This window comes from Chlamydotis macqueenii, chromosome 1, assembly GCF_036417535.1.
Source record: "Chlamydotis macqueenii isolate bChlMac1 chromosome 1, bChlMac1.mat, whole genome shotgun sequence".
Classification (NCBI taxonomy): domain Eukaryota; kingdom Metazoa; phylum Chordata; class Aves; order Otidiformes; family Otididae; genus Chlamydotis; species Chlamydotis macqueenii.
The window spans coordinates 158,262,047-158,283,854 of NC_141556.1; the positions used below are offsets into that span (position 1 = coordinate 158,262,047).

The window sequence follows — 21,808 nt, forward strand, 5'->3', positions numbered from 1 at the left end:
CTGACACTAAATGAAAAATGGATCGAAACCAAAACAGAGCAGTTTCAGGCTGAGCTCAGGAGGGCCGCACGGAGCTGGGTTACACTCTGCCCTCCAGGTCTCGTTCTGAGCTGTCAGGCAGACAAATCCTTTGGGTACTGAGAAGCGGCTCTAGTTTGGACACAAGAGAGCGGGGTGTACTCCAAGAGTGGCCAGGCCTTTCAGGCCCATCCTCACACCGAGCACGCCAGTGGCAGTGAGATTCCTAGGACGCAGCTGCGTTTGTACAAAGCTTTTATGCAAGGGAATTTCTCCGCTGTTCAGCTCCCGCTGCAGAGAGGCCACGATGGCCTGGAGAGTATGACAGTCTGTAGTGAAGCCAAAAACTACCATACGCCATTCAGTTTGCAGTCTGTGCATAAAACCAAGCATCTGACTCGCCCGTGCTAGACATTGTCAAACAGGAAAATATATGGAAATCACGGCCTCCAGCCTGACTTCCATCTCAGACGTTTTTTGTTCTGCTCACGAAAATTTATGTAAGGGAAAGAAGTTCCAGTGATGTAGCATCTTCACTACAACGTCAAGTAGTTGCCTCACTATGTCTTCTGATAGTCCTTTCCTCCATCACTGCCCAGAATGGCACTGTACAGCACCCAAGGTAACAGGAGTCCACCCTGCTTCCTTCAAGCCCAAGGAAGAGATTTTGGCTCAGACTCCCCTACTTCCATTCAACACAACTAGTTATCGGGGCACCTACTCTCTAATGGCCAGCACATCCAAATTCTTTGGCAGCCAGTGCCCAGTTTCAACAGAGTTGCCAGTAATTTGAGGCTAACTGCTCAATTCAGCACACGCACACAGCACAGCCTTACAACACCACAAGATCATATGTCAGTAAGAATAATGTTTTTTCAGATTAGATGTTTCAGGTAAGTTGTTGCATCTGCTGGTTCGAATGTAAATCTAGCAGAGCAGGAATGGACTTCATGAACCACAAACCAAGCTAGGAAGAAGAAAATCAGAAGTCGAACAGCAGTTTGTTTTATCTATAGCTGGAGGGGCCTCCCAGCAGTATCACAATGCTGAAAGTCATTTTGGAAATGATTTATGCCACCTGCAACATGACCAAAACTGAAACATCACATGGGTTTGAAAAATGCTTCCAGAACTGGCACAAAGTTGGAGGAGATTCCCCACCTGAAAATAATACAACTGAATCAGTCTCTGGTCCAAAATTCAGCACTGCTAATGCATGGACTAAGCTGATGAACCACTGCCAGTAGATCATTCAGTGATGTGCTTGTGAAAATTCCTTCCTGAATTCTAGGGAACTAGAACAGTCAACTGACTGTTGACTCCTGGTTTCTTAGGCCTCTCAACAAGGGCTCTATGATCAGAGTTAAAAGGGAGAGGAGTAAAAGGCACTGTTTGTCACAAGTAGAGCTGCTTCTAGAGCGCAGCAAACAACAACACAGAGAAACTTGCATGGAAATGAGCCAGCAGTCACAATCCTAATAATAAAGGAAAACTTCATAACTAAGAGAGCAAAGAACAAACCACATACATACACAAAACTCATGCCTTTATTTTTTAGCATTTAGTTGTGACATGCTTATAAAGTGTTTACTAGGTGGGGGCACGGGTGGGGGGAAGCCCTCTGTTTTCTATACAGATTCCTTTTTCTTGATCCTTTGCCTATGATATTCTGTTTTCTGTGTACCCTACAGATGTTTGTGTTAAAATCTTTATTCCTTCAGGTCACTAATAGTAGAGTGTTTGAGAGTTCAATTCATCTCTGGAGATAATCTCTTCTTAACCTTCTCTACAGCTTCCATCATCACCTTCCAGCTGGATTTTCACAGGTTAAGAAGCATCAACCTGCCAGAACTCTCTTGATCTTCAAACCTCTACAACACCACCACTGCATTCTGCTTCTTGCCTATGTTTCCACAAGTGTCCATCCTTTTTCAGATTAGAAATGGAACTTCAGACCTCTCCTCAAACTGGATACTTCTCAGTGCAGTCATATAAGCTCTTGTAAAGAATAATTATTCCCTTTTACAATGAGCATTACCACAGACATGGATTGCTTGTCCTGACTTTCTTTATCTAAATTACTTCTGTGTTACTGCACTGTAAAGCCTTCACAGACATCCAAAAATTCCCAAAATCACTGAATACATTGTCAAGACGCAGACTTGTGGAATCCTTAGAGATATTCGAAAGCCAGCTGGACACAGCCCTGATCAGCCTGCTGTAGTTGACCCAGCTTTGAATGGGCAGGAGGGTGTGGTCCCTTCCAACCTCACATATTCACACTGGAAGGGAGGGATGCCATTCAGAGGGACCTTGACAGACTGGAGAGGTGGGCCTGTGCCAACCTCATGAAGTTCAACCAGGCCAAGTGCAAGGTCCTGCACCTGGGTCGTGGCAATCCCAGGTACAAATACCGGCTGGGCGGAGAATGGATCGAGAGCAGCCCTGAGAAGAAGGAGTTGGGAGTGCTGGTGGACGAGAAGCTCAACATGAGCAGTCAATGCGCCCTTGCGGCCCAGAAGGCCAACCGCATCCTGGGCTACATCAAGAGGAGTGTGGCCAGCAGGTCGAGGGAGGTGATTCTCCCCCTCTACTCTGCCCTGGTGAGACCCCACCTGGAGTACTGTGTCCAGTTCTGGAGCCCCCAACATAAGTAGGACATGGACCAGTTGGAGAAGGTCCAGAGGAGGGCCACGAAGATGATAAGAGGGCTGGAGCACCCTTCCTATGAGGTCAGGCTGAGAAAGTTGGGGCTGTTCAGCCCGGAGAAGAGGAGGCTCCAGGAAGACCTTATAGCAGTCTTCCAGTACCACAAGGGGGCCTACAAGAAAGATGGGGAGAGGCTGTTCAGCAGGGCCTGTTGTGATAGGACAAGGAGTAATGGTTTTAAAATAGAGGGAGGGAGATTTAGATTGGATATTAGGAAAATTTTTTTTACAATGCGAGTTGTAGAACACTGGAACAGATTGCCCAGAGAGGTGGTCGAAGCCCCATCCCTGGAAACGTTCAAGGCCAGGCTGGATGAGGCTCTGAGCAACCTGATCTGGTTGGGGATGTCCCTGCTCCTTGCAGAGGGGTTGGACTAGATGACCTTGGAAGGTCCCTTCCAACTCTAACCATTCTATGATTCTATGATATTCTATGACTATGAGAGTCTTCTCTTGCCTCTCCGAGAGGAGTGTTTCCACAGTTTCTTCACATGTAGCATTGCATTTTTATTTCACTATTTGATATAAATTACAAAACAGTAACATTCTGGGTTCTCATCTTGCCTGCAGTGTGGTGAGAAACATTTTAAGGGTGGATTAACACACTGCCTCTCTTGCATCTTGAGATGCTTCTTAAAGGTATCTTTTGCTTTACAGGAAACATTGGCACAGTTTGTGCCTCATAAAAGCCACCACTTGATGCCATAAACCAGGATACTTCCATCATCACACGCTCCTTTTCTAAGTCAAACAGATGCCTTTCAGGATGTAGCTGTGATCATCTTGATGCAGTGTCCAGACCTGGCTTTGGTGCAGTGACCACACTGGGTTGTTCTGCTTGCTGAGTATTTGTTAAATGTTAACAGTGGGCTTGGAGCTTATGAGGCAAAGGGAGGGCATCCCTACAGCTCTTTTATAACTAAAAGATAAACCTAGGGAGACAAAAAACAAAATAACACAAAACCCTCACAAAAAAAAACAAGGAACACCCAAAGACTTGTAACAGAACACTAATGTAAGTATTTCAGAATTCAAACATCTTTGTTTTTCCTCATATGAAGACTGACATCAAAGAAAGCATTACGTGAGAGTTGGTTCTGAGGGCATGTGAGGAGAAATCGCTCTGAAGAAGGGAGGAGAAGGAGGCAGGAGGGGAAACACAGGACATCACCACAGCTTTCCTACCCACAGGGCTTTTCGGCCTCGATGGAATATTCCCACAACCTGCTCTGTGCTACTGTGTTGTATATGCTGAAGCTCTTTGGCACAAGGGCAGTTTATTTTCATTGTCCTTACAATAGTGTGGGCCTTTCCTTTTTATCCACATTGCCCTGACCTCCCTTTTCTCCCTCCCTCCCTCCAATCAAGCAATTATCATCAGATGCAGGAAGAACCTTGTTGTGGTTCTGCCGCTCATAACACAATTTGCTATGTGAATACTTCCTGTGCACTCTGCCAACATGGCATCTCTCCAAGACATAAGACGGGTGTCTGGGAGATGGTCACACAAGCACGATACTTCCTACTACAACTGCTCTGCCCTTCACCTTCCTTCGCCTTACTATGGGCAAGGGCTATAAATATCAAATGCCATGAATGAAACGAAGATAGAGGCTGCCCATACTGGTATGAGTGTTTGCAGCAGTGTGGATTGCTGCCCTTCAGATAAGCAGGGATGCACAAGATCTTTGTTAAAACATTGTTAATGTAATTTTACATGTAGTTTATACATAAAAGAATTTATGTGAAACTTTAGTTTCATAAAAAGTGAAATAAACTGTCAGTTCCTGCTTGGTAAATTCAGTTCGCCCATTATTTGCATAAAGCCTTAAACGAACACTGAGAAAATTTCAGAGCTCCAAAATACTGACTGACGGCCAATATTAGATTTTACATGCAATGGATAAACCGGGCCCAGACACTTTAAGATACAATAGGGACAAAGGAAAGACTTTTGTCTTTCAAGAGTCCCTGGTGTTCCCTGTTTACGGTACTTGTACATTAACTCCAGCAGCTGTATGACTGGCCGATGCATCGCAATTTTTCTACAGTTTATTCTCATCCTCATACTTCTAAATGCTACTTGCAGAACAACATGAGAGTTAATGTTGGATGAATAGTAATACCTCTCTTCTTGACTCACATCTCTCTCTAGCAAAAAAAAATCAAGTATGCCTAAAAAAAACACTTGATGCAGGAAATGCACAAGAGAAGCAATCTGAGAAAAGACAGAAGATAAACATGGTAGAAAAATCAGAGAGGATTACTAGAAGGAACAAATGAAATATCAAGAAAAAGATTTGACATGGCAAACAACAAAGTAATATAAGGCTTTGGTGATGAAGACAGGAGGACTGAACTTCATGTATAAAGCAATAAATCCTATCAAAAGAGACAACACAGAAGCAGACCGTTTTAAAGACAGCGTAGTTGAACATAAATTCCAGACTCCATGAAAGGCATCTGGAAAGAGGAACTGAAACCAGTTTTAGTGAAGAGACAAATGCACAGGCAAGGGCTTCAGTTATGGGAACAAAAAAGTATGGGACGCAAGTAAAAGCCAACTGAGCGCATGATGACAGCACTCAGAGCCCCACACCGGCTTCCTACCTTGCTTCAAAGCACCGTGCGGTGTATTAAGTTTGACCTCTGACATGGTCTGAGAGTTGGCCTTTCCCTCAGTGATGGTCTTAGCAGTAGAGATATTTTACCTCATAGAAAGCCAAAATGCAATGAAACAGAAAAGTGAAAAAAAAAAACAAACCTGGAGTTATTTAATCAGTTTATGAATTTAATTACATATCCCACTGTTTACTCATCTTTTGTCACGTATTCCGGTACTTTAACAATGGGAAAATAAAATTAACTGAAGTAATTTACAGGAATCTCTTTATCTGAACTGAGGATACAATCCACAGTCATTATAAGCAGTGTGTGGCAATATTTTCACTATTCAGGACAGGAAGTGCAAAATGCCGAACACATCTAAAACTGCATTGGGGATTTGTGCAGACAGAAGGTAATTACACAAAGTGGACTTTGGCCAAGACTCTCAGAACATGAAGCGATCTCAGAACCTTGTGGAAATTACCATGGGATCTTTAACGATAAATGGGCTAAATCTTCGTTTAAATTGTCCTGAAAAAGATGCCTTCTCTAACGGCACATTGTCCCTTTGCTACACAGATTGACAGCACCATCGTACTCGAAAATTAGATGGCATGTCCAACACTCAGCACATGAGTGAAAAAACAAAAACAAACAAAAAAAAACATCCCAATGCACAGTCATTTAAAAACAGACCAGGAATATACATCTCAAGCGTTTCACATGCACAGAATTGCTTGCTTCCCTCTCTGTCTAATTTATTTCAGATTAGCGAGAGATCCCTTATTTTAGGTCAGTGCTACGACAATGGAAGGATGCCAATGTAACCTTCATTTTCTTAATTAGCATTTAACAAGAAGTTCGTCCTCCTCTAGAAATATTTCCTTCCATAAGGAAGAATAACCTTGAACAGAAGACAAAACTAAGCCAAGGAGAGGAGAAAAATTAAACTGAAGCTCCCGATACACTTCCATGTCTTTAAAATATGTTTGTTTACATATCTTTAAAATGTAAATAAAATAGATCTGAGTAAAAAACTACTTCATCTCCCAGAAGCCAGCATAGCACTAGATCTGTATTCATAACTACCCCAGGGAAAAGCAACCACAAAGAAAGTTCCTCTTTTACACACGCTTCCTACCATGGACCATGTGCTCGCGTAACTCATTGTTTATCTAGTCTGGAAGCAAAAATGTCGTGAAAAAGCAATCACAAGGCAGATGGCCAGTTTCACTAATCTGACCCTATTTCTTCCCAGTAAGTCTAGTCAACTGTTACAATAGCGATGCCCCAAATAACCCACCATTCCTATAATACTTAGATTTGCATATTTAGGTTAGAAATGCCAGGCATTGCTGGATTAAGATTCTCCCCCAGTAAAACAATGCTTTGCCATAAACTCCACTCCAGAGACTACGCCGATTCTTAAACCAGACGTGCCCGCATGCTGAAAACCTGAGTGGATGCACGCTCGCAAAACATTCTTACCAACGCTCACCTCTACGCTGAAATGCGTTTGGAAGTTTCCTTTTACCCTACTTAAACCCCACCGTAAAGAGTGACAAATGCAAAGATTCTCTCTGTAGCCGCCCCCATGATAACAGATGACAAGATGCAGCACAAGCTTCATCTCTTGCTAATTAAACGAATCAATTAAGAGACTATTGTTGCAACTGTGTAACTGCTGTTCTATAGTGGCAATAACAACCCCACGGGGAGGTCTTTTACTACATTAAAATGCTGTCCTCCACAACTCCATCTGATATTATTAGAAACAGTTATTTGCGTCTTGCTGTCATATCAGTAGCAAAGGCGAATTATGGAAATATGCAGACCAGAATGGTCCCAGTATGAGATCAGGTTTGGTTTTCAGCCTCCAAGGGAACAACTGCTGAAATTCCAAAGTTCCCTAAAGTTCTTTAATGGAACTGATAAATCTATCAGCACAGCATCCATTTAGATTCTAGGTAAGGGTCACATATTTGCATACTTTCCTGCTAAGCTGATACAATTCAGCTAGATAAATTATCATATTAAGTTTACCCTCCCGAGTTAAACTGATGGAGTTCAAAATTGTTTTCGATGGTTGTCATTAATCGCTGTTACATCCTAAATGCTCACTTTGAAATCTAATTGTGCTAGTGTACCAAGGGTCAGACTAATAGCATTTTTAATGTTAAATCTTTGTAAAACATGTTTATTTTAGTGATATTACCATTGAAGCCTAGAAGACTAAAGAGAGACAAAGTATATTTATTAACAATAAAAACTTCTTTTAAGTCATGGAAGTAAAATTCAGAAAGAACTCCCAGTGCTTTCTTATTTCTCTTTCCGAAGGAATCCTGAGCAAGGTTCCGAAAATAATCTAAGTGATTTTAGGACATGGCTTTTGTTAACACCAGTATTTCTAAATCTCTCAGGTGCTTTTGAGAGTTTGGCCCCAATGGATAGCTTTAACATACTCACTATACTTTCTGCTTTAAAACATAGAAATATGTAACAGAATTAAAATGATAATGGCATCTGTAGCTGTGTGGCTGCACCCGATCATCCACATCACGTGAGCTGGAACAATTCTCACTGCCGTGTCCTAATGATGGGCCAAAGCACCACTACTTTCAGAAGTTAAATCGTTGTTGCATGAATTACCCACTTTCTGTAGAATACTGCAGCAGCTTGTAGCCAGTCTCAGGATTCTCACGGCGCATGTTCAAAAGGGACTTGTGGAAGTTAATGCTTCCAGAAGCAACTGCACATTTTTCCTAGTGACACCTGCTGCACTACTGAAATGCTGCTGATGACAGCTCTACTACTAGAAGCACTGTGGTTCACAGGGCCTCTGAAGCTGGGTGGAAAGAAAAAAAAAAATCTATACAACAGTAAAATCCCCTTTAGATCAGCAGGGACTCTAATCTTAAGGCTTGTGAAAAGGAAGAGTAAAAATGCCATTTTTAAAAAAAGACATTAGCTTGCAAAATAAGCACATAGTGGACTGTATTTATTTTCTTGCGGTTAATACTCTGCATATTCCAATAAATACAAGCTTTGTAACATCTGCAGGTTTTCAACTGATGTTTAAAAATCTGCAAAAATCTTCAGTATCTAGTTTCAGAAGTCTCACATATAGAAAGAAAAGCAGAAAGAAATAAAACCTGTTAAGAATTGAAATTATTTGTAAAGGTGAAAGAAGCAGGTTGTTAAACATTTGTCATTGTGAGCTAAATCGGACTCATACAGTGAAAGCTTCCACCTTTATTGCTTTTTAATTGGTCTTTGTAAGAATGTACGGGGGAAAAAAAAAAAAGGAGGAAGGTATCTGGAAGCTGATGAGATTATATACAGACTGCAAAGATCCAGGACAATTTGTAAGCCTTAGTAACAGGACAGAAAATTGGAAGTTTGCTGTTGAAGCAAAAGCAGACGAGTCATGGCAGGAGGAAGTGGGAAGGGGAATCAGCAGTGAGAAGTACAGTCAGTATACTGACCTGCAGCTCCCGGGATTACCTTGGATACATAAATAATGAATATGCAATAAGCCAGGGAGTAAAGGCAAAGATTTTGAGGAATGTCTCTATGTAAAGCCCTCCATTTCTGACTTCAAATGTTTTGTAAATCAAAGGTGGCAAAAACCACTCCATCAGGCATGAGACTGAAGCAATGAAAAAATCTCCAGTGAGAAGGCTGAACCAAGAAAACAGTGCCAGGAAACTCAGAAGCATCTAAAGACAGCTTGGTCCTTAGGCCAGAGCAATTTCTGTAGGAACTCTGTTCCACGAGGGTTCCTAAATTGTGTTCACCACTGAAGGAACACTGTCAAGCAATATATGGAGCAACATGGCTAATATCTGTCACATATATGTTTTTTCATCCTTCTCCAGAGGAAAGAAGTTACTTTTTCTCTATATCTCTCTGATATCTCTCTATATCTCTCTGATATTAGAGAACAGAAGATCAAAGAAATGGCATGAACGATGAGTGAAATTTTCCACTGTGGCTGGGGATTCTTCACTTCTGAGACTCTCTTCTGAGGAAACCGTTCCACTGGGCCAGCAGAGCATCACTGTCAAGTATGGTCTGCAGCCCAAAGCTGACAACAACATTACGGATGCAACGGAGCCAGGTCACTCACTATCTGAGCATAGAGACAGTATTTCTTTATTCAAAATCCTGCACAGAGGCCATTGCACACAGTCCAGAATAATTTTAATGCTTCCATAATAATCTGTAATTCTCTACACACTTGCAGCTTTCTTAGTGTTAAAGGCTGCCTGCCCAGACATATTTCATTGCTGAAGTCCAGCTGACAGAGGCGTGAATAACCAACAGACGACTGGGGCCATCAGTGGGCCAGCAAAAAACATTCCTCTCACGTAAGAGAACAGAAGGTGGAACGAAAAGACAAGAGGCATGACAGAAACAGGAGGCTAACTAGAAAGAGAGGAATGAAAGGTGGACTTTGGTCCTCTGAAAAGACTACTCAAAGATACAGGCTTTTGAACTGCAGAGGCTGAAGCAGAAGCTCTGTGCAGAGATCTTAGTATTTTTCTACAGATCTTTATGTTTGTTACAAACCGACTTCCGTGAGCTGCCTACATACAGGAGACATCTCGTAAAGGACCGCCTCCTTGTTTTCTGGTACTCTTGCTTTTGGGCATGGTTTTGAACATTAATCTGAAGCATGAATTACCTTGTTTCCTTTTTCTTTCTACCATATATAGCACAATAAGATTCCTTAGTGTTATTGTAATGCTATTAATACATACACTACCTGAATAATTTTAGCTTAGCCGAATAGCAGGTCTCCATCAGCAGATGATACCTAGTCATGTCCACCAGAGAGGAACAACAAGTAAAAACTCACATAAAGTCTCAGTTACAGCAATAACCCATGATCTGTTCTGAAATAATTTTACTAGGAGTCAAAATGTCATCATCCCAAGAAAATTAAACCAAATCAGTGTAGTTTCCCATTCACTAACCATTTCTTACAGCTAAAAGTATATAAAAGTTGCTTGCTCCTTGTGCAGAAACATCCTTTACTTCCTCCAACAGCACCAGTCCTATATCAGATCTGAGACGCATAACCCTCTACCGAAAAATAATTCCAAGAAAATAAGCTAATGTCATTACAACTTGAAGAGAAATGCTCAAGCAGCAAATAATTTCTACTCATGATAAGGAACAAACAAATATATTATTATAAATCCATGCAGACCTCCAAATGATGCTAGCAGTGTGCACTCAAAGCAATAATTTCACTGGGGAAAGCAACATGATTTTTCTTGTTCTCCTCTAAAACAACAGAAAGATGCTGCAACACTCACAGAAATATTTGTCCTACTGTCTACATGTTTACCATATGTTATGCAGCAGAATTCATATTAAACTGTGGTCTTTCTGCTGCAAAGTAGTTTTCTCTGTCCTTCACCTAGTTAACGGGGACAGCGAGGATGTTTCTAATAGAGAAGCATACCTTTCACTTCTCCTCTGAGTGTCAGCTGGCTTCCTGAAGCAGGAGCTTGTGTTTTATCAAAAACCAGTAGCAGAATTGTTTCTACCGTCCAATGTCAAAAAATCAAGTGAAGTCATTTATCAAAGCTGATGCCCTCCTGACAAGCCAGGGAGCTGTGCTCCTGATCAGCTGGTTCTAAAAATACGTTCTGATGGACAGGTCAGCAGCGTGTACACTCAGTAGCATCACGCGGCCTGCCACCACTGAAGTGCCATCAACATTTGCCCCTGTCAAAAGTAACACTGAATGCTCCAAGCTATCCCTAAGGTTTTCTGCTACAAAAAGAAAAGAATAGAGCAATAATTTCACAAGCTGTTTATTATGCTGATAACAATACATTATAATAATAATGAGCAATCAAGAGTTTCTTGCTGCAAAATATTATTTTCAAACACTTACTATTTCGACTCACTTCTAGGCAAGTAAAGGTTTAGTAAGAGATACACAATGGTGAGCCCAAAATGCATTTCTAGCACCTTCACTCAGGATAATAGCGAATACATAACTTGTGTATGTGTACACATACACGCACAGATACACACAAATAGACTGTATATCTGTATGTGTAGGCAATTCCTGACAATATCATTGTCAGGAAAACCCATCCTTCCTCCCTGTTACCTAAGCTGAGAGTATTAAGCTGAAACCAGAAAAGCACAAAAACATTAAAGGAGCAAAGGACAAATTAAACAAAGGGAAGGATTTAGGGGAAAGGAGGATGGTAGGCTAGAGGAACTGACAGGAACATAGGTGCAGACTCTGGCTTGGACTCTGTGGGAAAACTGGTATCAGAGCAAACCCTGGGAAGCAGACTTCATTGCTGCTTCTCTGCCCTGCTCGCTGAAATTCTCTCTCTGGGTTTCATTAGCAAGACCTGTATAATTTATATTAAATAAAAAACAGTGGCTAGGGTACTACAGGCTTTTCTTTTTAGCCCTCTTGAGAACTTTAGTTGTAATCACATACTTGATTTCCCAAAATAAGTAGGATTCAATAAACAAAAGCTAGTCAGTAGGATTTGATTTATATTACAATCCATTAGCTGTTTCATCACCATTTTTTCCAAGCTAAACGCACATCAGAACTATACCCTCTCTTGTCTTTTGCTGTTGCACAAAGCCCAGTACAAGAGTTCTAATCTGTAAGTGAGACTCCAGGACATTTCTAACATATGAATATGAAATGTTTTCACACCTAACTTAAAAAAATAGTAATAATTTTTTAATGTCACTAAATACAAAATCAGAATTTTCTCTGCTACAGCACCAACTTACAAGAGATCAATTAAAATATTTTCAGTATTATCTTATCAAGTCGCATTTGTGTTTATATCTTATCTAGTTGGAGTAAATATTTTCTTCTCACACAAAGACTACCAGATCAGGTGGCTAGCAGCAATCCCACATGTGCAGGATGCAACTCCAGAGCTGAGGCACCATTACAAATACAATACTGCAGAACAAAACTTTTATTTTATGTCCTATTTGTAACTGCTGCTTTGCTTGATATTTTATAAGACAAATGTATATACATCTATAGATATATTTTATAGAAGCAAAAAATATTAGGGCCACTTTTAATCTCTAAAAAACAACAGATATTCTTGTTAAGTTTACTCTTACTGCGCTATAACTCAAAAAAAAATGGCTTCATAGGACTTGTAGAAGAACTAATCATAAGTCAGTAGAATAAAAGCATTTTCATATGCAATCTTAATCTATGTTTGTTTGTGTGTACAGAGATGTTAGGACTAAATTTTAAAGGGACCATTTCATTCCTAGGCTTTTCACTGTTAATGTCACTACAGGGGAACTTGTTGGCAGCAATCAAGACAACTTACTTCAGAGGACATTTAATTTTCAGAACTATTTTCAGGTGTGCAAAGAACTTGGAAAAACTCAATTACTGCATTTTAATCATGGGATTCAATGCTGTTTCAACCACATATATGTTTATAAGCATCCATCACCTAATACAAAACTTCAACTTCTATATTATACGTGATTGCTCAAATTTTTGCTCAGGCAAAAAATCTATTTTATTGAGTAAATTCTGTCCAATGCTGCAAAATCTGATTAGGATTTTAAATATACTTCTCTCCAACAAATAAAATCTGGGAGAACCATGGAAAACTTTGCATCGCTATACAGTGTTTTTATAAGACAGGAACTGACCCATCTCTGGGATGTGAGGGTACCTGGTATGGTGAAGCAACAGAGACCAGAAAGTTGAGGTGGTGGGGAAGCGTGCATTCGATCCTGATACGGATCAAACCCGAGTATGTTGCAATAAACTCACAAGTCTACAAACAAGTTATTCTTAAATCCTTTGTAAATGAAACAGAGACAGGCTTGAATCAATTGAAATGTGGAATGCAGATACTGTGCACCGTGCCTTGCAAGTTAGCTTCAGAAATTTGCCTAAATTCAGCTTTTAAGCTCAGAATAGTTACACGTAATACTAACTTTCACAAATACAAACATAAACGTGTTGCCAGTGTTATTTACCTATTTTCTATTTAGATTATATTCTTCTACCATCACAACTCTTGACAATAGTTACACATACTTACCACTGTGCCTAGAAACTGAATGCTTGTATCTCCAGAGGCATTCCGAGAAAGCCGCTGAAAAGAACAGATGTAAAAACTGATTAGAAGCTTCTCTGGAATTTGAAACCATTCCATTTTATTTCTGTCACATCACTGTAAAGCAATCAAAACTAATTAAGTACACAAAACTATACAAAACAGAACCATCCCCTTCAAGCATTTCAGTACTAGAAATCTAATTCATACTTCAGCTGTGATTTTGGTTTTGTTTCAGTCAACTCAATAAAATTTATTTCTGAAGAACAATGAAAACAAATATGGCCAAGTACAACACAGAACAACCTTGGGCTTGCAGAAAGATGAATGCCACAAATAATGAGGCTTTTGCCATCTCCAGACATTTATGATTCTGTATTCCTCTGACTCACATTTAGTATTATCTTCATTCTCTCCTAATGAGAGATGTTTTAATCTCTTTTTAAAATGCAAACCTCCAATGATGCTACTTTGAGAACAGGAAAAAAAAAATGACCTTATGAAATGTCTGGTCACCTACTGTGGTTCAGGAGTTGATTGAAGTTATTAAACAGTCTTCAAATATTACATTGTCAGTAAGCCACAAGACAATGCAAAAGAAAATGTTATTCATCTAACACAGCATTATCCGTAATCTAAATATGCAAAACACACAAATAATTCCTTCTTCATGTGAACAGTCTCCTCTTTCAACGTGAAAGAGTTTTTTCTCCCTTTTTCTTTCTGCTGTTCAATTACAGCACATACAGACCCAAAATCAGGGCCCTACTCACAGAACGCAGCCGTAATACACAATGCCAGGTGTACATCTGAGTACAGAAGCACAGATTTGAGAAGGTGAGTATAAATTGCAAACAAAGAGCTGCACAGAGACCTTCAGCATTTTAAAGACAACGAATCCTAGGAACACGGCGGCAAATCATCTTCAGAGGTCTTCTAGTCTAGTACTCCTGGCAGACTTAAAACACACCTATATCACTCCCAAAAGATGTGTGTCTATAACTCATTCTTAAAAATCTTTCCATTGCAGAAATTTCACAGTCTCCCTAAGCAATTTATCCCCGTGTTCAGTATCCTCATCATTAGGAAGTTTCTTCTTAATATCTGAAATAACCCTTCCTGCAACTGCACACATTCGTTCTCCCCCTTTTTTTTTATCACAGACAGGAAACATAGATTATCCTCTTCCTTTTTACAGCTACCTACAAATACGTGAAGGGCCACTATCATGGCTCCCTTTAGTCTTGTCTTTTCCAGACTAAGTGAGAAAGCGCTCTATGACAATAGCTATAAATATCCCCCAGAACAATTTTAATAGCAATACATTAAATCCTGCTCCCTTTTCAATAACAGTGCATGTTCCTCAGCTAGGCTTTATGAAGTAATAATCACTACAGCCCAAGCACGCTTATTTTTGACTTAACAGGTCACACACTGACACTGCAATCTGTACAATCATATGAAAACAAAGGATGATGTGCCAAAGCCTGACATATTTCAACAATAATGATTAATGGAATGGAAAATATGGGAAATAAAATTTCATACAAAACCTGACTTTACTTTTATAAAGGAAACAGGAATATACACTTTTCCCACAGTCTAGGATAAACACAATCAGGTTTTGGAAACCACAAAGAAGAACAAAGTACCGGCTGCCTACAATGAATGAACCGCATGCCAAAACAAACAAGTCCCAACCACTTGATAAGCTGTCAGAAAATGGCAAGCCGAAAAAATTAAAGGATTTAATTTCTTTTTTTCCTGGAATGCCCTCCACCCTTGTTAGAGTTCTGTCACTTATTGTACTACCCTTTTGTCCACTTTCAAGGGTCATTAGAGACCTTTTCATGTCCTAATAAAAATTCCATTTTTTTGGCTGATCTCCCTGTCACACAGAAAAACACAACTTAAAAAAAAAAAAAAAAAAAAAAAAAGGAAAAACAGAGCCCTTTTGTCATTATATTTAAAGGCTCTCAAAGTAAAGCCAGGTATCTTGACAACTTGACTTACTTTTCACAACTGAAAACCAAACTATTAAAGTATCCTCACACAGATTCTCTTCACTCACAACTAAATAAGCTAGCATAGCAATAATCAAGCTCTTTCAAAAATAATATAATAACCCATTTAATAAAGCCAAATATATATGTATATGAAGAAGGCACCTTCTAGAGACAGTCTCAATACAGAAAGATAAGCAGCAGCTTTCCTGCTCAGACGTTGTTGAAGTGCACTGGTATCACAGTACAGTAAATCCTCACTGCAACTGTTTGCTCTGTTCAAAATACAAAGCCTTACATTCACTTGTTGACAGCACTGAGAATGAGTGCAAGCACTAAAATCCATCTCTAGAAATAACAGACACTGGTTGGCAGGGAGGGAGGAAAAAAAGAGGGGTCAGGTGAGGAAAATATTTGCCAAACAGGAGAAAAAGAAGATTCCTTTCTTTCAAAAAGCAAAAACAAGAAAGAAAGGTAGAGAAATTCTCCTAGAAAGGTAGAGAAAGTCACAAAACATGTTACATCAAGACCAAAAAGAGAACTGCCAAGCTTTTGAGAACCATGTTACAAAAGAAGTCAGCACATTATCATAATTAATGTTTCAAATTACAGTTGTAAATAAATTTCAGCTCTTAGATGTGATTAGATTTGTTGAAGCATATTGAAAGGAGTTATTTCTGTTCCACTGGTGGGCTTGTGTTTCTGGGATTTGTAAATGTAATTGATGTTTTCAAGAAAATGAAAGGACATGGTTAACAATTATTCTTTTATTTTCCACCCCTTTAGAGAAAGGGCTAGTCTCCAGTTTCTCTTGTAAAGTTAGATATTTACATATTCTATACCCCATAATAGATGGTTTCATATTGCATGTGATAGCAGGAAAGTAATCAAATAGAGGTAACAAAAGAAAACAGCCATTTATATGCATTGTCATTGTTTTCCTAATAAATTGCAAATTATTTACTAGGAGGTTTACACCAAAAAGCAAGGAAAGTCTACCATTTGAACAAAGACAAAACAACACTGTACGTTTACCTGCCAATACAGTAAAATTACATTCTTGGCATCAATCACGTGATTGTAGATGTAACTGATGCTCTTCTGGTTGATTCAACTGATAGAGCTTCAAACTAACTTAACTAGCATAACATGAGTTAAAAGTATAATATTTGCCTTATAAGAAAGTAACAAGCTAAATCAAATCTGAAAAAAAAAAAACAAACCCACAACTTCAAAAAATCCATCTGCAGGCTCAAAGCTGTCAAACGGGTGTGAGTGTTAAATAAATATTAGATGTATTTTTACACAGGCAGGTTACAGTATGCTATACTGCATATGCTATGTATGTACAAACAAAATGCTTATGTACGCATGTAAAAATAGACAAGTGTATACAACCATACAAAATGTATTTTATTTTCCTCCTCTATCTTAAGTGTCTGCTACACCACAGACATTTCATAAATAATTCTTTTAATCTGTAAATCCCAGTAAATTACCAGAGGTTAGTGCGATATGACTTTAAATTCTTCTGCTTTGCCATAGAAAATTATTTCCACTTAGTTGGGTATCAATGATCTATTCATCGTAAGATGCAGTAGGGTTACAATCAGCTTTGCATTAAGCTTGCAGTGGATGAGCACTTGCAGATAAAAATGATAACAACCTTTACATGAAGAAGGATAAAGAAACTCAGTCAAGCATAAAATATATATTACTGAAAGACATTCTAAACCGACATAGACATTACTAGACAACAACAAGATCCCAGAGTATTTTCCACAAATCTTCTGGTATCTTGGGCTCTCCAAGCAGCTGCAGGGAAGGAACGATACCAAAACAAAGAAACTCAAACAGACCAAAAGCACTTTTTTCCTTTTCCTTACAAATGAAAAAGATGTCAATTCAAAATTAATATGAACTGGCGAAGGAAATCATATGTGTAAGTTTTTCGAAGGCATTTATCTTGAACTACTATATACTGCCTTTACGTGCTGAAAAGTAAGGTTGAAGACCATTTGTTACAGAAAATGTACAAACTGTCACTGGGCATACAGGAAAACCTATAGATAGACTACAGGTAAAATTTTGAGAATTTTGAGTCAATGCTGGGTAGTTTCCCAGCACGGTGCTCTTTTTCAGAATGCAGAAGTTCTTGCAGCCCCTATATTGCTTCATTTCAACTACTCACTACCAGAAATTCTAAATATCTTATGCCATGAATTCCAAATGGAGAATGCTATCCACTTTTTGGCGAATATGAATAAATTCTTGAAAATTCAACCTAGCAAAATACAGGCCAGAATCATCCTCAGACAGGTTTAATTAAAAACCAAATTATTGCCCCAACAGGGAAGTCAGTGGAAAAAAACTACAGTATTTTAGCTGGTAAATTCATAGTAGATTCATCTGCTAGTACCTCATCTACGAGATTTTGTGTACATGAGGGTGCTTGGACATCTGCAAAGCTCCATCATCCACCTGTCACTCCCATCTTTGGAGTCCCATGGCTGGGTCAGAGAGAAGGACAAAGTTGCAGAAGCAGCTGTGAAACCATGAATCTTGTCAAATCTTGTCAAATGTGAGGATTGCTTTGGCTTTATCAATCTCATTTTGCCTCTCCTCCTAGAACCTTTGCAGAAAGCAGAATTTCATTTCACCACTCCCTTTCCACTGTGCAAAATCCCAGTCTAGTGATGTGAACCCAAGCTTGCAATGTGACCAAGCTTTCTTGTATGTTGGAAACTGTCTACGTTGCACTGTAAGTTCAGACTTGTGCAGCCTCACAAGCCCTTCCACTTAGGGATAATTCTACTTTTGTCACAATTTAGTGTTCTCCACTGGCGATGCCATAATTTCCTCTCCTTAGTGCATTAAACTACAGATGGAAGCTGGAATCTTAGCTCCATTTTGTGTGCTGCTCTACCCTTAGCCATTATCAGTTTCAGATCACACTTTACAGAAAATTAATCCTCAGTTAGCTCTTCTTCTGCAGGACACATCCACATCTTCCGTGTTCTTACAAGGGCTGTAGTCACCCAGTGGGGAATGAAATGATCAAGTCCTGCAGTGTATGAAGTATTTTGATAACGTGCAAAATGTCCAAGACTGGCATAAATGGTACTATGGCCAGGTAGGCTTTCCTTTTAAAAGAGATTCTGTCAGGATGCTGAGATACCAGCCTCCCCCAGCACCTGTTGCAAGCTATCTCAGTCCTTTCCCAGGGACCAAACGGAATCTGTTCCCGAATAGTACAAATATGGATGTTAAACTCAGTGTGAATGGCTTACAGGGAATCAGTCCACACAGAGAAACTGCACCTGCACCTTTAGAAGAGGCTGAGGCACCATATTACTACTTTTAAAAGAAGAATCGTTCTCTGAACGCCTGGGATTTAATTACAGCAGATAGCTTTCTGTCCTCCCATAAACAGAAGAATGGAAACACAGATCCTTCCCAATATTTCTTTAGGTGATATCCATGTTAATAGCACTTGTTACTTCTTTTTGACGAACTTTAGACATGTATATGTTTAATATTAATACCACTGCAGTATTGCTATTTTATACAGACAGAGCACCTTCCAAGAATGCCCAGGTGCTCCTTTAAAATAAAACAACAACAAAAAAAACCCACCAAAAACCCCCCACAGGAAGGACTATATATTTGCTGTTGGTAAAGAATGAATCTAAAATACATTTACTCCAGCCCAACACTTCCAGCTATTTACAATCACTTACAGTAATGAAGAGTTTATCCCTCCCTGTGAACTTCTAAATTTTTGCTGTTATTATGTTAAATCACAAAATGACTCAGACTTTTAGAAACTTCACCCTTGTTCTGTCATGCTGTAATATATTTTGCTCTTATAGGAGGACAGCGGGCAGGTAATACACTGCCATGTGATTCTAGATCTGATAACTGACGCTTTGCAGGATCCATAGTCCTTTCTCACTCTTTGATGTCCTTCCTCTTCCCTCCCTTTTGCTCTCTAAACACGTCACCATATTCAAGAGAACCATTCCTTATCTTTCAAGGTTTAGATATCATAAAATTGCAATGTCTGTCAACAACGGAATATAATGTATTTGGTCTTTGGACACATATAGAATGTGCTTATTGTCCCAAAACATGCCTGCTGCCTTTCTTCCATCTGTTGTTACTTTCCAGGGTACCATTCTGAACCACCATTGTCCCTTCCATTTTCCACTGGAGTTCTTGTGGTTCTTTTCCACAATTCAACCAACCTCCTCTTTTCCACTCGTCCTTGACAGGAATCATTAAGCATCTAATTTATTTGTTTATTTTTACTCTAAATATTGCCTGGAAGGCCATACCATATTTATTCTGAATATTATTCATCATTAAAATTTATAGCTCCTCTGGAAAAAAATATGGCATAAGATACTGTGACAACTAACATTATTTGATTAACCTCTTGAGTAGCACAGGATATTGCTAATTCCATTAGGTTAAAGAAAGGGTGAAGTACGTTGTTTGTAGATAGAGCTTTATTGTGGGAGACCTCTCTCTGAAAAGTGGACAATAAATTCCAGAGGGATTGACTGGGCATAGCAGTTGATCACTCATTTCCTTCCCAGCTGAAAAAACCCCAACTTATTGTCATTAAAGAATCAGTAAGGGTGGCGGTATTGTGTCCTCTTCTAGAGACAATCTAGCAAAAATAATTCTGAAATAATGGGTAAATGACAACAGCAGATTGTGCGCAGTAATTGCACAGCACTAAAGAATGGACTGTTGATGAGTCTTTATGTACATCGCTCACTAAAGTTTCCCAAAATCATCTTCAGAGTGTGCTGAAGTAATGGTACTTTAGACCTGAAACTTACATATCATTATCACAGATTACATCTGAGATTCTCAAAACAGTAAAAAAAAAATATATATACAGTTAATTTTTCTTTTAAAAAATTACATGTGTTTGAAAAAAAAAAAGTCTCCACGGGGTTGAAGGAAATGAACACTTGGGCAAAGGCTTTGTTTTCCTGTCAGACATTTCCCAGAATGTCAGACATTTCCCAGGAACAAAGGCTTCAACCTACAGCATTTTCAGTTTTTCTGTTCTTATAAATCAAAATAATAATAAAAAGAAACACTGTATCAGTGAAGCACTTAAATTTGTCATATCCCAGGATGTAGAATATATTCCTCCTGCTGCAATCATTGATGCAACAAATACACTAAATGAAAAAATAATAAGTGATGCCATCACTGAATTCCCTGTAACACTAAGTAGAGAAAGCTCCACTGATAAATCTTCATCTGTTTCATTCACAAAAACACTTGAAGCTCAAGATGGATGATTTCAGCTTTACAGGATCATGTTCTTATTTAGTAACTCCATTACTCTCTTAATTACACCTTGCTGTGACCAATAAAAGACCTTTGTACCATAGAGTTTGGGACATCCAACCGAGTCACACAACAGTTAGGCTGGAAGGGACCTCTGAAAATCAGGTAGTTATACTCCCTCTTCAAAGCAAGACTAATGTCCAAGTAATATTGAGCTGCTCAGGACCTTGTCCATCTCAGTTCTATGTCCTACAGAGCTTCAGTTCAGCAGAAATCAATCCTCCAAAAACTAAGAAAAACAAAGAGAAGGCATCACCAGTGCCATTGTAAAATTGTTTTGCTGAAGCTGCCAAAAGCCACCAAGAGTTTTCCAAGCTCCTGGCAGAATGCCTGCACTACCTTTAGAGGGTGGGAGGTTTCATTACAGCAAGATAGCAGAGCTGTGAAACCAGTATGGACCAACACTACACAAGTGGAAAGGCTGGGTGCATATGATACAATGAAGAGGTTACAAAGGTGTTGGCAAAAGATGGTGACAAATAATTTATTCTGGCTCAGAATCCTTTTGCTATAGGGAACTGCCTCCAAGTAAATGGTATATAAGGATGAGTTGAGTGTTTGATGATGGGATCCATGAAAGCAGAGCATTTAACAGCACTAAGGAGTTGTAAAATTTGTCTGTGTGGTGTTGCCATAGAGCAGCCTTAGAATTTGAATGGTCGGTGGGATGGTTTTCAATAACTTGCCCAAACACAAGTAATGCCAAAGCAAAGAGGGCCTGAGGATCTCCTACACATATATTCTCTTGGGCAATCTGCTCTCTCTGCAGACACCTGATCATCCTGCACAGTGTCCCAGTAGAAGGCACCTACTTGCAACCTGACTGTAGTAAGGGCAGACTTACAGTTAGGTTCAAGTCCATCTGCTGGACTTAATGGATTCAATGATTTATCTTAAGGTCACCTTGGATTCTGGTTCACATAAGGGAACAAAAGGAGATGTCCAGCTCTATGGAAAAGGTAGGTTATGCCCTTCTCTCCTTGCACCCGCTGCCCTGTTC

General features: G+C 39.4%; 1 protein-coding gene across 2 annotated transcripts in view; it reads right to left on the bottom strand.

Moving 5' to 3' along the window:
- The window catches only part of PCCA (propionyl-CoA carboxylase subunit alpha), a 284,142-nt gene that overhangs the window by 46,087 nt on the left and 216,247 nt on the right, over positions 1 to 21,808 (bottom strand). For both annotated transcript variants that reach the window (XM_086770975.1, XM_086770983.1), the window contains one exon: positions 13,418 to 13,471. In XM_086770975.1, the coding sequence (XP_086627101.1) occupies positions 13,418 to 13,471 (54 nt within the window). The remainder of the gene's footprint in view (positions 1 to 13,417; positions 13,472 to 21,808) is intronic.